This window comes from Laccaria bicolor, genomic scaffold, assembly GCF_000143565.1.
Source record: "Laccaria bicolor S238N-H82 LACBIscaffold_2 genomic scaffold, whole genome shotgun sequence".
In the NCBI taxonomy this organism is placed as follows: Eukaryota; Fungi; Basidiomycota; class Agaricomycetes; order Agaricales; family Hydnangiaceae; genus Laccaria; species Laccaria bicolor.
In genome coordinates this window covers 647488-663297 of record NW_001889873.1, presented here as the reverse complement: position 1 = coordinate 663297, position 15810 = coordinate 647488, and the positions used below count along the sequence as shown (strand labels likewise).

Below are 15810 nucleotides of genomic sequence, written 5' to 3'. Positions count from 1 at the left end.
TCTATTTCATTCATGCCTGGCGACTCTTTCATTTTTTTAATTTCATTCCACCATGGCAACTGTTTCATTTTTTGCTTTATTCTTTCATTTCATTCATTCCTGGCAACTGTTTCATTTTTTTCATTCATTCATTGCCATGGAATTTTCATTTCATTCTTTCCAGGCAGTTATTTCATTTTTGTTTCATTCTTTCAGGCAACAATTTCGATGTTTTAACACACATCTAAATAAGGAAATAATATACAATTATGCCTGATATGTGTTGTGCCCTACTGCAGTGGTGTGGGGGGCCATATGGGGGTACTTTTGCATTTGAGGCTCAAATACACAATGAGATAGGCATGCTGTTGCCAAATAAGGCACTTAAATATTTTGTATCAATTACATAATCATTTTCCCAGCTCTAACAATGAAATAGGCACCTGAGAAGAATGAAGCAAGGAATGAAACAGTTGCCCTGGTGGAATGAAAGAAAAAAATGAAACAGTCGCCAGGAATGAATGAAACAGAATAAATTATCTAGAATGAAACAGGTGCCGTGAATGAATGAAAATTCATTTCATTTCATTCACGGTAGCTAAGCAGGAACTTCTATGGTACAGCTCAGGAGTACATGATGTAAGTGGTAGCTACCAGTCATCGACAAACACGCCTCCGCAGTCCGGACAAGACGTCAGCTCGCTGCTGAGGAAAGGCGCAAAACTACTATGGATTCTACTAGCAATGAACAGAACGAGTCCAACGCCGTAGCAGATGAAATGACCACTCTCAATAACTCCGACGAGCAAGGTGAAGTCTTACCCTTCCCCAAGTCCGACCATTGGTCGTATCCAGCTGGAACCAAACCTTTGGAGCTACCGCCAGATGAAGAATGGTCGAGCCGGACACAATTGCTCATAGCAGTAGACCCTGTTGTCTGCAAAGAATTCGCTGAAGGCTACGAACAGGACAAATTCTTCGCCCTGCGTTATATTCAAATTCAACCTAACGAACGAACAATAATCTCTGCTAGCCACTTTCAAAGAGGACGAGACGGCTTACTTTACTTCATCAACACAGGTTGGAGAACGCAATTGTGTGTACCGAACGCAAAGATCAACTACGTGTTGCGGTGGATACACGAATCCCCATACGAGAGTGCTCATGCTGGACCCCGCCGCTTTCTAGCGCGACTCCAGGAACTATTCTACTGGCCAACCATGAGTAAGGACGCCGAGACCTATGCTACCTCGTGTGACATTTGTCAAAAGATAAAAACAGACCATCGGGCCAAGATGGGCGCGTTAAGACCCGCGCATATTCCTTCGAGGCCGTTCTCGACGGTCACCATGGACATGATTACTGGACTGCCACCTTCCGGAGACCAGAAATACACCGCGATACTAGTGATAGTGGATAAACTTACCAAATTTGCCATTGTAATTCCCACTCATACCACATTATCCCAGGAAGGATTTGCCAAACTCTTCGTGGAAAGGGTAGTAAACATGTACGGACTACCCTAAGTCATAATTTCGGACCGAGACAGACGATGGGCTACTATTTTCTGGAGATCGGTAGTGGCTAACTACGGGAGTGTTATGGCACTATCCTCCGCTCATCATCCCCAAACTGATGGACAAACCGAAGTCCTTAATGCCACCATCGAACAAATGCTTTGCGCTTACGTCTCCTCGGATAAGGAGAACTGGTCGAATTGGCTCAGTGTTCTAGCCTATTCCTACAACAGCAGCGTGCATTCGTCTTCAAAATACTCCCCTAACTTCCTACTCATGGGATATAACCCTAGGACCTCTGTGAGTGCGATAGTACCGGAAATCGATCCTGCTCACCGCCCTTTTCTGCCCAGTCAAACGGCTGAAGATTTCGTTGAAGCGTTAGAAATGCATCGTAACTTCGCCAAAGATGCTATTGCCTTAGCCCAAGATAGACAGGCGAAAGCGTACGACAAGAAAAGACGTCCAGTACAGGAATTGAATGTGGGAGATTACGCTCTAGTAAATCCCCATTCCCTTGAATTAGTGGATGTTGAAGGCACCAGTAAAAAACTCGTCCAAAGAATGATTGGACCCTTCAAGGTCATCGAAAGAATTAATCCCATGGTGTATCGATTACGGTTGCCAGATACCTACTTGATGCATCCAGTGTTCAACTTGGAACATTTAAAGAAATACGTGACTTCACCTGAACGATTTGGAGAACGATCAAAACTGCCCTCAATGCGTGATCTCCGAGCATCAGAGGAATACAAAGTCGAAGCAGTTCTAGGACATCGATTGGTTGGAAAAAGGAAAGCTAACCATAGGATGTTCTTAGTTCGCTGGAAAGGTTACGGACCCGCCGACGATTCATGGGTATCGGAGTACGACTTATGGAACTCCCCTCAACTCAAAAGGGATTACCTCGATTCCAAAGGCCTGGCTATTTAATGGCCTTCGAACTCGCCTCCTCAAACTATACTGCTTTCCAAACCCTATCCTCTGGTTAGGGTTCATTAATAATCTTGTACAGTTCGATCAAATCTTTGAGACTCCGATTTCTCTCTAGTAAACAGCCTCCCTTACCTTTAATTTTTAACTCCTTCAGAGCCCTCGTCCAAGTGTCCCACTGCTCTCGAGCGCGATTACACTCGAGCCGCTTACTATGGTTGGGCGACTCGGCTATGTCCCAGCAGCCGACGGCAACGATACGAGACGGTATCTGCCACGTCGAAATCCCAGCTTTGCGGGCTACGAGCAAATCCCACGGCTCCCTCCTCCTCCTTCATATTACTTACCTCCTTCTATCCATAATCGATACGTCTCCGCTCAAGGTCGTCTCTGGAGAATATCCTCCCCTAATTCCTTTCAGAACCCCTTCTGTCCTGGTTCTCGACCGACCAACTTGAATCTCAGAGTCAGTTACTTCGAGGAACAACACCGACATTATGACGGACATATGGGGCCCTTCGACCCTACAAGGAACACTCAACTCTGGTTCCCTGGAAAGGAGTGGAGGGCTCTAATCTTGACGCCCGCTGCGGTAACACCGCGCGATAATCCTGAATACGAACCCGTGACGAATTGTTGGAAGAGCGATGCAGCTCCCGCCTTCGATACAGGCCGAATTCATCCTTCCTACATCGATAATCTCATCCATCTAAACCAGGTAGTGGAAAAAAGGATGGAGGTGCTTCACAAGGAATATGTAGATCATCATTTCCTAGAACCTTCGCACTGAGCGTTATGGAGTTCTGCCATACGGCCCCTTAACCCTACCTCAGAGAACTTGGACAAATTGAAGCAAATCAGACGATTCCCTCTAGTGGTTGATTGGGTCATGGAAGCTCAACAAGGTTTAAAGGACAAACGTGCCTTTGTGGATTACGTCTCTCGGCTACAGGCTACTCCCTTTTGGATGCCAGACGCCAACGCCATGTCCAGGATGGCGGATGATCGCTACTTGGGCGTCTGGTTGAACGGGATGGACGAACGGCAAGTGCGATGGTACTTGAAGGAAGGCATCCCCTGCTTCATAGTAAGGGAAATTTCACCCTCGGAGCGCGCTAAGCTCGCAGCTCCCGAAACTATGATAGATTTTGCCGCAGGATCCAGCGCGGCATCGCTACATTGGGTTGTCAACGACTACGACTCGCTAGCTCTGTCCTGAGGAGACCTATCATTGCATGATACTTCTACCTTCCATAACCCAGGTTGGGTATGGTCTGAATCGCCTACTCAGAAGAACAAATCCCCCGTCAAGGAGCCGTCAACGTCACATGCAGCCGCATGGGCGTGGTCTGGAACCCAAGTTCAGAAGGATAAGACCACTACTAAGGAACCGTCGATGATTCAGACCATCGATTATGGGCCCCCTCCTCTGGAGACTGTGATCATCGTGAAAGACCGAGTACCCTGGATTAAACCTCCACCAGTCAAAAGAGCCGCCCCTAGCCAACCGGGTGCTCCTCCACTCGAACGGAAAAAATGGATCAAGTGGGTGGAGAACTACCAGCCAGAAGGGTCCTTTCGCGAAGTAGGAGCCAAGTTCGTCCCCGATCATCCAGCCATAGATGTAGTCCTAGCCCTACGAGGTGTGCAATTGCCTTGCACACCATTTGCCAATTGATGTGCAATGTCCTTTGCCTACTTTCACTTGCATTCTGCTCATCTTTAAAAAATCACCCCAGGGGGGAAATTTTTGGTTTTTTTGGGTGAAATATCAATATCTGGCATCAGATATGATAGAAAAATCAAGGGTAGCTTGCTAATGTTTGAAATCTGTTCTATTTTTGGATCCAACATGTGTGTGTTATATAACAAATCTAAATATAGCTCAGATATGTTTTACAATATAAAATTCTTAGAAATGGTACATCCTGGATCAGTATTGATGACTGGTATGTTTTCCTGTATCCTGTGTATGTTTCTCTTGCCAAAAGAGCATCCACATATGTTTTTTCCATGTCAAAATCCCTCTGAAAAAGGCTCATGTCTTATGTCTGGAGGTGATCTTGAAAAAAAAAACTTTTTTCAAGTTGAGGCCTTGAGAGTTCGAACTCGAAGCCTCGGGGACCTAGCCTGCCTTCAACACGACATAACCACTTCACCACATGTCTAATCATAAACTGTAAACATTACTCATAATATAGCTCGTCATGGAGCTGCATCTAGACCATGTAAAATGTCATTTCACAACAACTGATATCTACATCCAAATCAATTCACATAAATCCCCGATATATTTCTGTACAGTATAATACACATGCATGTATAAAAGGTGTGATGGGTGGGTATGATATTGGCAACAGAATGTGATTGAAGGGTGGATGTCGTATTTTCCGCGCCGTGGGGATGCACCTGTGCATCAACCATGCGTGCACACGCAGTTTGATGTGCGGCTACGTTGTTGGCTATGGAAATGCGATCGAGGGGCAAAAACGGCGGTAGTACCCGCACTGTTTGCGATGGGGATGGAGCCGAATGGTGGGTGATGTGCATACGCGCACATGCCGAGTGACTCGCGCACATCAAGCAGCACATTAGCTGATGGCAGATAGAAATGGGGTGGGGTGGTCAGTGCATCAACGGCCAGAGTGCCATTAGTAAGTCCTGCAGAAATAAAAACAGATATTAGAAGCGATGGATGCGAGGAAGCAGAAAAGTCTGCTTTCCTCAGGTAGGCTACGCACCTGAATAACCCAAAAAACCGCTTTATCGAAGCGCGACCTACCCTGCTCGTGTCCGCCCAACCAATGTCCAAAACCTGTCCTTCTCGTGTGTCGATGCGTCGAGATCTGGGCAGTGTTTAATCTTGATGCGACGAGATCTTGGCGGTGGTCGTCCCGCGCCCTGGCGAGTGGGAAGTCGAGCTGGTTATGTGTAGGGGACATAAAAGCAGACAAAACACGGGCGGTATCCAGATACTGCCCGTGTTTTGGAAGAGCGTTGGAGAGTAAATGTTGCTCTTCAACGCTCAACGTGACGTTACATGTGACTTTTGCCTTAACGGGTACATCCGCATTTGTACATAAACTTATGTCTATATATGTACATAAGCCACCTCCAGACACCGCATATGAGCCCTGAAAAAGCTGCATTTCACCAGAATATTTCAGTTGTGATAATTCTCATTTTTCTCCTTCAAATTTATTGTTACAGCTACTCAGAGCTACCAAGTGATGTAGAAATATATTTCTGATTTTTTCCAAAAATTTCCACCTCATTCAGAGATGTGGAGATGATGGATGCACAAGTCATGTTCCAGATGACCTTTTCCAAGTAACAAACAATTGTCAACAAAGCCAGCTTTTGAGAGGAAATCATGGAAATGCATTTTGGAGGGTGTCATTCATATTATTGATTGTATCAAGCTCATATTCCCCCAATTGCAACTTGTTTTTGACATATAATATGACTTTTGGTATTTTTATTGAGCAGCATTTGGATGGATGGCTCAGGTTCCAGCTGGATGACGTTGCGAAAGGCATTGCCAAACAGTCGCAAATAGTTGCCTCCATGTGGCCAGATCTTCAAAAGGCACACTATTCATTCTTTACACCTAAATTTTAATGAAACATAAACATTCTGGTGCTCTACAAGTAGAATACAGCCTGATTTTTCATGTTTCACATTCATGGCGCCCTCGCAAGTAGATGGATGCAACTTAGTGAACTTGGATGACACATTTGAAGCTTTAGACAAATAGATGCAAACTTCCCAAACACATTGAAAACACCGGAAATACAACTGAAATTGAGCAAGGAGAGGAAGACAACATTACTCTGACAATGGTAATACATCTTAGCATGATTGTTTTACAACTTTTACCTTGCACTTTCATCAGAAGTGGCTAAAAGTTGCAGAGAAAGGAGTATTTTCTTTTTTCAAGATAAAAAACATATCATTCCAGCAATTTGTCATTGAAAACCTGCCAGCTATAGCCTACTAACACCTATAGCATAAGTGAAACAATATTAGGACAGACATTGTTAAGTTTTGAGTGAAATGACACACCTGAAAGTCTTGTTCCCATTTTTCAAATTTCAGGAGGGTTTTAAAACATACAATTGTGTTGGCAAACCTTTCTCTGCTTTCCTAATACTCAGGGAATCAAATTTACATAATCTCAGCTAAAGGTGGATACCAGTATGAAATTATTGAGGGCTGTATTCACTTTGATAATGAAGGATTTGTTGTGAGAGTCCTTGAATAGAGTGTGTTTTATCTGATATAAACTATACTGTGTTCACAAAAATCATCCAATGGCCAAGAAATTTACATGGATGTCTTCAGAATAAAAACTCGAACAGATTCACAAAGTTTCATAGAAATCAGAGGATTGTGTGAATACAGGTAATGGGAATAGGTGCAGAGGGTCACAATAAAGCAACTGAAAGTGCCGGAATCTCAGGTGTAGATTGCAATTCGTCTGACTTTTACTCCCTGCCCAGTAAATACATAATGCTACCTATCTCAAATAGTAGTATTGTTCTTCAGAACCTCTAAACACATTTTTCCATATTTTATTTCGCCCCATAACGAATGCGTGAGCGAGTTGCGCAGCTCTCCATCAACGCTTGGCATCTTCCGAGCATTGCTGATGGCTGGTTGAGCAGCCACCACTAGTTATCATATAAAACAGGTAACTGCCTATAGGTCCCTGTGTATCCATCCACACTCTTTATGATAGGGAATCATTACTGTTACCATGTTTTTTCATTATCATAAAGGCTGCGCTTTTTCATTAAGTGTAGGCAAGGTTTTGGGCCTCCCTCATAAGGTAGCCTGTGGTTATCATTACCAATTTCATATCTTTTCAAAGCCATATCATTGTGATTTTCAAAGCCATATCATTGCGATTTTCATTAGTTGTCTGGCGAGTATCATTGGATATTTCATTAGCTACATGGGTGATATCATTTTGCGATTTTCAATGGTTACTTTGGCAATATCATTGGAAATTTCATAGCTCCTTTGGCAATATCATTGTGATTTTCATTAGCTACTTGGGCAATATCATTGTGATTTTCATTAGCTCCTTTGGCAATATCATTGGAAATTATATTAGTTACTTGGGCAATATCATTATGATTTTCATTAGCTACTTGGGCAATATCATTGTGATTTTCATTAGCTCCTTTGGCAATATCATTGTGATTTTCATTAGCTACTTAGGCAATATCATTGGCAATTTCATTAGCTACTTGGGCGACATCATTGCGATTTTCATTAGCTACTTGGGCAATATCATTGCGATTTTCATTGGCTCCTTTGGCAATATCATGGGAAATTTCATTGGCTACTTGGGCAACATCATTGCGATTTTCATTAGCTACTTGGGCAATATTATTGGCAATTTTTAGTAATCAGGAGAGTGGTCACATGACCAAACTCCAAAAGGGGTCAAAAAACCAAAGTTGTAGCCCTGCACTGTAGCTTCCCAAATCTGTTTGAATTATGTTCTGAAGTGCTCCTGTTGTGGAGATATGAGGTAAATGAATGTCAAAAGTGTCGCGTTTTTTTTTGTTTTTTGTGTTTTTCTCCATGAAAACAAAACCAAATAACATAATTTCAGTATATTCAGAAAGCTAAAAGAAAGGGCTACAATTATTGTATCGTGGGAAAAATGACCAAAAAAGGAAGGTGCATGCTCTACTATAAGAGGCAGATATAGATTTACTGATAGACTACAAAAAAGTCGGACTTAGACTACACAGTTTACTGATACCCTATAAAAGACTACAAAAGTCAGACTTAGACTATAAAGTTTGCTGATACCCTATAAAAGACTACAAAAGTCAGACTTAGACTATAAAGTTTGCTGATAGACTACAAAAGACTACAAAGTTTACTAATACACTACAAAAGACTACCAAATTTACTGATAGACTACAAAAAAGTCAGACTTAGACTACAAAGTTTACTGATAGACTATAAAAGACTACAAAAGTCCAGTACTTTACCCTCCCCGGGTTAATCCATATGGAATGGATGGAATGGGGGGTGGACTGCACAAATTCCAGATGGATTCCATGAAATGGGGGATGGATTCCATGGAATGGGGGATGGATTCCATGGAATGGGGGATGGATTCCATGAAATGGGGGATGGATTCCATGAAATGGGGGATGGATTCCATGAAATGGGGGATGGATTCCATGGAATGGGGGATGGATTCCATGGAATGGGGGATGGATTCCATGACTTTGGGGGATGGAATCCATGGAATGGGGGATGGAATCCATGACTTTGGGGGATGGATTCCATGGAATGGCTGATGGATTCCATACTCTATTCTATATGTTCTATACCATTTTAAGGGTGGAATCCACATGGAATGACTTTATGAAATAATTCTAAGTCCACATCATGTAATCATGGTTTCTACATTCATGAGTCATAGCTTAGCAGGAAAAATTGAAATGTATTAAATAGACTACACAATTTATGTTTACTATTCTCAATATCTAAGGGAGGGGGGAAGACAGGGGGAAGTGATGGAGGGGGAGGATGTAGTAGAGTGAGGGGGAGGGAGGGGGGAGGGAGGGGGATGGAGTGATGGAGGAGAGAGGGAGTGGTGAAGGAGTGATGGAGGAGAGAGGGAGTGGTGAAGGGAGAGGTGGGAATGGATGGAGGGGGGAGCAATGGAGGGAGGGGGAGAAATGGGAGGGGGAGCAACAGAGGGAGGGGGAGCAATGAAGGGAGGGGGAGCAATGAAGGGAGGGGGAGCAATGAAGGGAGGGGGAGCAATGAAGGGAGGGTGAATGATGGAGGGGTGGTGGTGAGGGATGTTGGAGGGAGGGGGAGCTTACCTGGGCTCGTTGTTGCCCATTTCCGTTCACGCAAGCGGAATCCTCCATGCATGGGTGCTCTGGGTCCACGTTTGTGGGCGGTGGGCTCGTTTTGGTGTGGGCAGTTGTGGCGTGGGCGGTCGCATCGTCTTCATGTCATCGCGTCGTCTTCGTATCATCGCGTCGTCTTCGTGGGCAGTTGCATCATCTTCGTGGGCGGTCGCGTCGTCGTCGCGTCGTCGTGTCGTCTTCGTGTCGTCGTGTCGTCTTCGTGGGCGTTCGCATCGTCTTCGTGGGTGGTCGCGTCGTCTTCGTGTCGTCGCGTCGTCTTCGTGTCGTCTGTGTGGGCGGTCGTGTTGTCTTCGTGGGCGGTCATCCTTGGTCGTGGGTGTCGTTGACGTCGGCGTGGTGTGGTGGTGGATCTGCCACGTCACCACGTGGCACCTGTGGTTTGGGTCAGCTCAATGGGTGGGGTCGTTTGTTTGCGGGTGGAATGAAATGACGGACAACGACGAATGTCGTCGTCCGTCATCTGGTTGCCACGCCGCTGGCTTACCTGGGCTTTCCGCTCGCCATTGTTCCCACCCATCCGTGGTCGTCGTTGTTGGCGTCGTCGCCAGCATCGTTGTCGTCGTTGTCGGCATCGTTGTCGGCGTCGTTGTCAGCATCATTGTCGGCGTCGTTGTCGGCGTTGTCGACGTCGTTGTCGCGGGCGGTCGTGGCCTGAGATGGTGGGGTGAATGGTGGTGGTGGTGGTGAAAGAAAGAAGCGACGTGGCAACGCGGCAGCCATAACTGTCACGTTTGAGACGCCACGTGACAAACGACGCTATATAGAGACCTTTAGTTTACCTCATAACAAAGCCGGTGTGGCTCAGGTGGTTAGATTGCTGCTTCTATTCACGATGTTGTGGGTTCAATTCTCTCAGATGCAAAAATTTTATTTTTACTTAAATATAGTAAGGACACTATAAATACTATATCTATATGTATTCTAATGGTATAATGGTCATTAATTCCTTCCATGGAATCCATATGAACTGCTCCATGGAATCCATATGGACTTGTTCCATGGAATCCATGGTGGATATGCCTAAGTTCCATATGGAATTCAGTGGAATCCAGGTGGAATGGCAATGGATTCCATATGGAATTGACCATTCCATGATCATTCCATGATCATTCCACATGGAATCCATGATGTCCATGGAACAACAAATTGGCTGTGGTCTCAGCCAAGATTCATTCCATGGATTCCACATGGAATTGGTGATGGATTCCATGGATTCCACATGGAATTGGTGATGGATTCCATGGATTCCACATGGATTCCATATGGATTAACCCGGGGAAGGTAAAGACCTCCTAAGGTGCCAGAAGGGTGCGTATCGAATCCGGACGTCTTTGGTATGCCCTGTCCAAAAGGGGTCTATAAGGACATGAACAAGATTCAATGACCTCAGCCCTACTGGATCTACAGGACTCAGGAGCCGCAATCGGCGGACGTTGGCAAGGTAGCTCCAACCCCCAAACCAGAGGACCTCCCTCGCCTGAATGGTACTCCACGCCCCCCGCCCGATGACGACAGTGACAGCGATGATGGCTACTACCCCGACACAGACTACCTAAGTCTGTCTGTCCAGAATAAAGTAATGACCTCAAATGCCTCCTCCAAGAGCGCGAATACCATGCCCGCTGCTCAGGAGATCGTAACAGAGCCTTCACTTCCGAATCGAGCTGTCGAATTAAACCCTGCTACACCATCTGTCCAGACTGAGCCCGCTGCCTTAGGCGCGACCTCAAGTTCAGGGGTTAACCCGATTGAGTCCCACCAAATTCCCCCTCCTTTACCAGTTCAAGCAGTGAATCACGCGCGGAACGAAGACGAGGTCTCAATAGGGGATGAAGATTTGATTCACGAAGCCATGGGTCCTCAAATCCCCCCTCTCACGTTCACCGTGGATTCGGAAATCAGGACGGAAGAGGCTCCCGCAGCGGATCCCTTCAAATTTGCTTCTTCATTTTTAATGCTGTACGGTATATCTACTTTGGAAGGATTCTCAACTATTCAAAACCTGATAACCTCTATTGCTGCGCGTCTTCGATTAACGGTCAGACAAATCTTCAGACTCTCCACTGATCGCAATCAGAACTTCTGGTTTGAGATGGATTCAGTAGACCAGGCACGGCAAATGAGGACTTACATGCACCACAGGAGGGAGGGCGACAGGGAACTGCTAGTCGCTTATGCGGATTATGAAGACTACATTGGAGCCCTCACACGTTCTTCCCGTAGATGGCCGGATTCCACCACGGCCACCGAAGAACAAATGCCCTTCTCGACCCCTGAACCCACAGCTAGTTCTTCCTCTCGAGGAAGGGGTATTAGGGAACGTTGCAGGTCTCGAGACATCCGACTGCGGTCTCCTTCGACGGATTGTTACCGTGTTAGTAGGAGATCCTCTCCCCTACCTCGAAGGCGATCACCCGTGCATCCTGATTACTACAGACGACGCTATCTGCGATCTCCCTCTCCTTGTTATCGAGAATGTGCCCCTTACCGCCAATCTCGGTCTCCAGAATACCGCTCGTCCCGTCCCTCGCGAGACTCAGTTCCAGTGAACTTACAGGTAAACCAGAATAGTCCCGACTCTGCAGCCGCTTCCAACGCAAGCACAGGCGTAGGCATGCAGATTCCTCCATTACCAGTACTACCTAGTGGACCTGCCCTCGTAGGGTTACCACACAACGCCCTGCTGCCCTTTGGCGTGAATGTTGCCTTCATGTGGTCACCCTCGGGCAACACCTTCAGTCCAGTCCTCTTGCAGGGTAACGCGACTATAATACCCTTTCCTATGCCATCATCTGAGTCAACCCCTAGCGCCCTGTTACCATGGCCAGTGGCGGCGGCGTTGCCTTCAATGACCGCGCCTCCTTCCTTCACCCCTGCGCAGGTTACAGAGCCCTTAGCCTCCCAGATCTCGACCACAAGACAAACACGGACTGAGTCCCCACCTCCCTCCCCCAGGCAACCGACTCTTATGTCTTGTATGACAGAAGATCTGTCCGCCAGGTTGAGCGATGCGACGCCTTCTGACCTAGCTGCTAGGCTCTCAGACTCCACTCAATGTATGCTTGCTGATCGAATGTCAGAGGATTCACGTATGGGAAGTCCTGTCGCCTGGAGCGGTCTCATGCCTTGGGGTGGCGCAGTGCAGCCAACATGGGCCCCATTGGAGGCTCCACAGGATCCGCACCTTACTCAGGATTCAATGGACGAAGATCACGTTGATCTGGATGACGAGAAGGAACCAGACTACAAGAGGACGAAGAGAGGACGACGGAGCGGGCAGAAAATTCAGGGCTACAGGAGACGGGACAAGGAACGCGAAGAACAAAAGAGGCGCCGTCGTTGCTGACAAGGCTTACCACTGGGGTCGATGCTCCAATCTCACGGGGGGGCTTTGTGATACCGTAGTACTACTCTATCTTGCGTGACATAGAAGCATCGTATTTACAATTGTTTGTCTTTTTGTTGATATTGTCGTGCTAAGGCAGCTTAATATACTTACTTGCAAACTTTCACATTAACTAACATGTGGAGCGAGTCACACACTTCGTATGCAGCTAGGCATCCTTCTGCCTCCCCTCCGGGATACCAGAACCCTGCGCTGGGTGACAGCGTCCCCAGTCCTGGGTCACTGGACCACGGAGGCGCGGCCACGATGTCCGTGACCGCTCCATGTGCTCTCTCTCACGTTCCCCGCATCTTCTCCGCCTCCATCACTCGTCTACGCCTTCGTCGAGGAGCCAAGGACATTCGTGCGGTTTCACACAATAGCTCCTAGGTACAATACTTACATTCTCCCTTGGCAGCTCCTCCTTTCTTAATTTGTCTTACATCCGGACATTATATACAATCACTATGTAATGAAGGGAAAGAGACAACAAAACGCGCCTTCCTTCGCATAGTTCCCCAGACTTTAGGGGAGGTTGACACATGTCACGTGAAGGTTGCATGCCTCCCCTAAAGTTTCGAGGAATGACTTGGAAACAATAGCGCTTGATGTGCCTTTTCCGAAACCACTCACACGTAGATACCTTTTGTAAAGTAGAATATGCATCTTAACCAAATTAGAGGGCGCTTTACGACCAGGACCGAATGGGATTACCATCACGCCCCAATATCGCAGAACAAAAGGTGGTCGAAGGGACTCTGAGATGCATGTCTGGGTAAGCTGGTAAAGATACCAGTTTTTATTTTCAATGCTTCGACATAAATACTGTGAGTCGACCGCAATCCAAAATCAAGAAGCCGTTTAGCACCCACTGACTTACGATATTCAATCCCCTACATTCTCATCGATGTTTCAATACGCCATCCAAAGCGCCTTCAACCTTTCAGCTCATATGTCATCTTTACCAACTGGTTTGGTTAAGGGGGTAAGCGAGTTCTATGCTTTGTTACTCAGATTAACTCATTGTTAAATTCAAAGATATCAGGTTCAATTGCAACTCTGTTTAAACCAGTCAATCAAGAAAGAAAACGGCTTTGCGACGAGGTGAATGACGTGTGGGGGTCACCCAAGCGACAAAAAGTCGTGAGTAGTTGTGCTTGAATCCCATCGACTTTCCCCGTTGATTTCTTCAATTATTTCAGGACGTATTTTCCAGATTCTGCACGCCAGAGATGAAAGAAATGACCCAACACACCGTGGTCTTGATGGACTTCCCTGACGAAATCATTCTCCTCATCTTGTGAGACGTGACTCTGCGAGAAGCCTTGCCGCTACTGCAGTGCAACTGGTGATTACGCCACCCTTGGCTGTAGCTCTATGCCTTATTTCCTGGGATAATGCAGTTTTCTCTATTACACAGGGGATGGGTGTATCCAGGCTGGTCTGGGATGTGGATTGATCCAGGAAGCCCTCCACAGTATAATTTGGGGTATCCATAATTATCCATTGATGTTCTGTATTTGTTTTTTTAGCTAATATGTCAATATCTGCAAACAAACCTCTGTTTTGGGCTCAGCGGTGATATTTTTGCTTCTGCATATGTTTCTCCCACTTAAAAGCCTTGCAAATCATTCCAAATATATCCTGTGTTTTATTTACATTTAGTGGAATTGGTTCCTCATGCACCCAAATGTCAGAAATGGATGGATTGGGTCAACTGCCTTTGGATGACCTTTGGGGATTGGTGCTTCTGCACAACAAATGTAAATAGTTCCAAAAGCTTATTCTGAGGAGATCCTTTGTACCCTACAGCTTTGTTCGTCATAGAAACAACATATGAAACTTGACCATATATATATATTATAATGTTCTGATCATGACAATCCTATATAGTTTCCCTCTGTCAAATCTGACCGGAATAAGCTGGATTGGACAAACCCTTTTTGGATGTCGTTGGAGCCTTAGACGCTGTCGGTACACAAAGGTAAACAACATTGAAATCGGCTTGAAAAAAGGGTAGCAGCTGCTCTATGATACGACATACAGGGCAAGAAAAACAATAGAAATGATGTACTATGGAATCTGAATGTACAGTTTTGAAAAAAAAAACAGGGACGCGGCTCTCAACGCCCTGACGAAAAAAAAGAATATCTGCGGCGATTCAGCATACCCTCGGGTCATCTATACCCTTACCGACATGTTGTCCTGCATCGTAGTCTTGTCATTGGCGTCCTGCATCGTCAACGTGTTGTTGTCATCCTGGGGATTGTAGTGCCGTCGTCATCGTTTTCTCGTTGGGGAGGGAGTGGGGGACTGATGGAAAGGGGAGGGGATAGAGGGGACTGATGGAGTGGGGAGAGAGCAGTTGGGACTGATGGAGGGAGAGGGAGTGCTGAGATTGGGGCTAAGGCTGGGCACATTGTTGTCGCCTCGTCGATGGGGCTGGGCGTCGTGCGTCGCTGACGGAGACGTGGATATGGAGGCTACGTTCATCCCTCTATTGACTGATCAAAAGGGCCGAGACAACGAGAATACATTAGAGAAATACCAGCAAGGGGGGGGCTGGGTCAGTCATTATCGCCTCGCCGACGTCGTTGTCAAGGGCGAAGGAAGACGTGCCTCCATCGGGCAAGTCATCCTTGTAGCGTATCCGCACCAGCTTCATCAGAAAGCGACGCGTGTCCTTGTTCACTCGTTGTCGCGTGTCCTGGTTCACTCGTCATCGCGTGCCCTGGTCGTGTTCTCGTCTCACGTTGCCGTTGGGCCGTGGTCGTGCATCGTCGTCGTCTCCGATGGGAATGCGCATCGTGTGTCGTCGTCGTCCCGCGTGCTGGTTGTGTTTTCATTCCACGTTGTCGTTGGGCCGTCGTCGTGCATCGTTGTCGTCTCCGATGGGAATGAATGGGTGTCGTCATTGTCCGCTCGTCGTCCCATGCTGTTTGTGTCTCGTCGTCCCACGCTGTTCGTGTCTTCGTTCCACATCGTCGTTGGGTCGTCGTGGTGCCGTATCGTTGTCGTTTGGTCGTACTCGTCCCGTGTCGTCACCGCGTTGTCGTCCTGTGGCCTCGTTGTCATCCTGTGA

The 15810-nt window shown here is 46.5% G+C and overlaps 6 protein-coding genes across 6 annotated transcripts; 4 read left to right on the top strand and 2 right to left on the bottom strand.

Moving 5' to 3' along the window:
• Window positions 1-2643: 2643 nt before the first annotated feature.
• Window positions 2644-4652, top strand: LACBIDRAFT_321621 (uncharacterized protein; the record flags this gene model as incomplete). The annotated part of the gene is made up of 6 exons (XM_001875029.1): window positions 2644-3147; window positions 3283-3516; window positions 3721-4072; window positions 4169-4283; window positions 4346-4378; window positions 4631-4652. 6 exons carry the CDS (start codon window positions 2644-2646, stop codon window positions 4650-4652), a joined length of 1260 nt encoding a protein of 419 aa, XP_001875064.1.
• Window positions 4653-4845: 193 nt separating this feature from the next.
• On the bottom strand, window positions 4846-5814 carry LACBIDRAFT_321620 (uncharacterized protein; the record flags this gene model as incomplete). The annotated part of the gene is made up of 3 exons (XM_001874461.1): window positions 4846-5090; window positions 5212-5520; window positions 5769-5814. The coding sequence occupies 3 exons, from the start codon at window positions 5812-5814 to the stop codon at window positions 4846-4848; spliced, it is 600 nt and encodes a 199-aa protein (XP_001874496.1).
• Window positions 5815-9318: 3504 nt separating this feature from the next.
• Window positions 9319-10063, bottom strand: LACBIDRAFT_321619 (uncharacterized protein; the record flags this gene model as incomplete). The annotated part of the gene is made up of 2 exons (XM_001874460.1): window positions 9319-9715; window positions 9828-10063. The coding sequence occupies 2 exons, from the start codon at window positions 10061-10063 to the stop codon at window positions 9319-9321; spliced, it is 633 nt and encodes a 210-aa protein (XP_001874495.1).
• Window positions 10064-10922: 859 nt separating this feature from the next.
• Window positions 10923-12689, top strand: LACBIDRAFT_305160 (uncharacterized protein; the record flags this gene model as incomplete). The annotated part of the gene is made up of 1 exon (XM_001875028.1): window positions 10923-12689. The coding sequence occupies one exon, from the start codon at window positions 10923-10925 to the stop codon at window positions 12687-12689; it is 1767 nt and encodes a 588-aa protein (XP_001875063.1).
• Window positions 12690-13680: 991 nt separating this feature from the next.
• Window positions 13681-14032, top strand: LACBIDRAFT_305159 (uncharacterized protein; the record flags this gene model as incomplete). Its single annotated transcript, XM_001875027.1, has 3 exons — window positions 13681-13713; window positions 13767-13871; window positions 13931-14032. The coding sequence occupies 3 exons, from the start codon at window positions 13681-13683 to the stop codon at window positions 14030-14032; spliced, it is 240 nt and encodes a 79-aa protein (XP_001875062.1).
• Window positions 14033-15204: 1172 nt separating this feature from the next.
• On the top strand, window positions 15205-15810 carry LACBIDRAFT_321617 (uncharacterized protein; the record flags this gene model as incomplete). Its single annotated transcript, XM_001875026.1, has 1 exon — window positions 15205-15810. One exon carries the CDS (start codon window positions 15205-15207, stop codon window positions 15808-15810), a length of 606 nt encoding a protein of 201 aa, XP_001875061.1.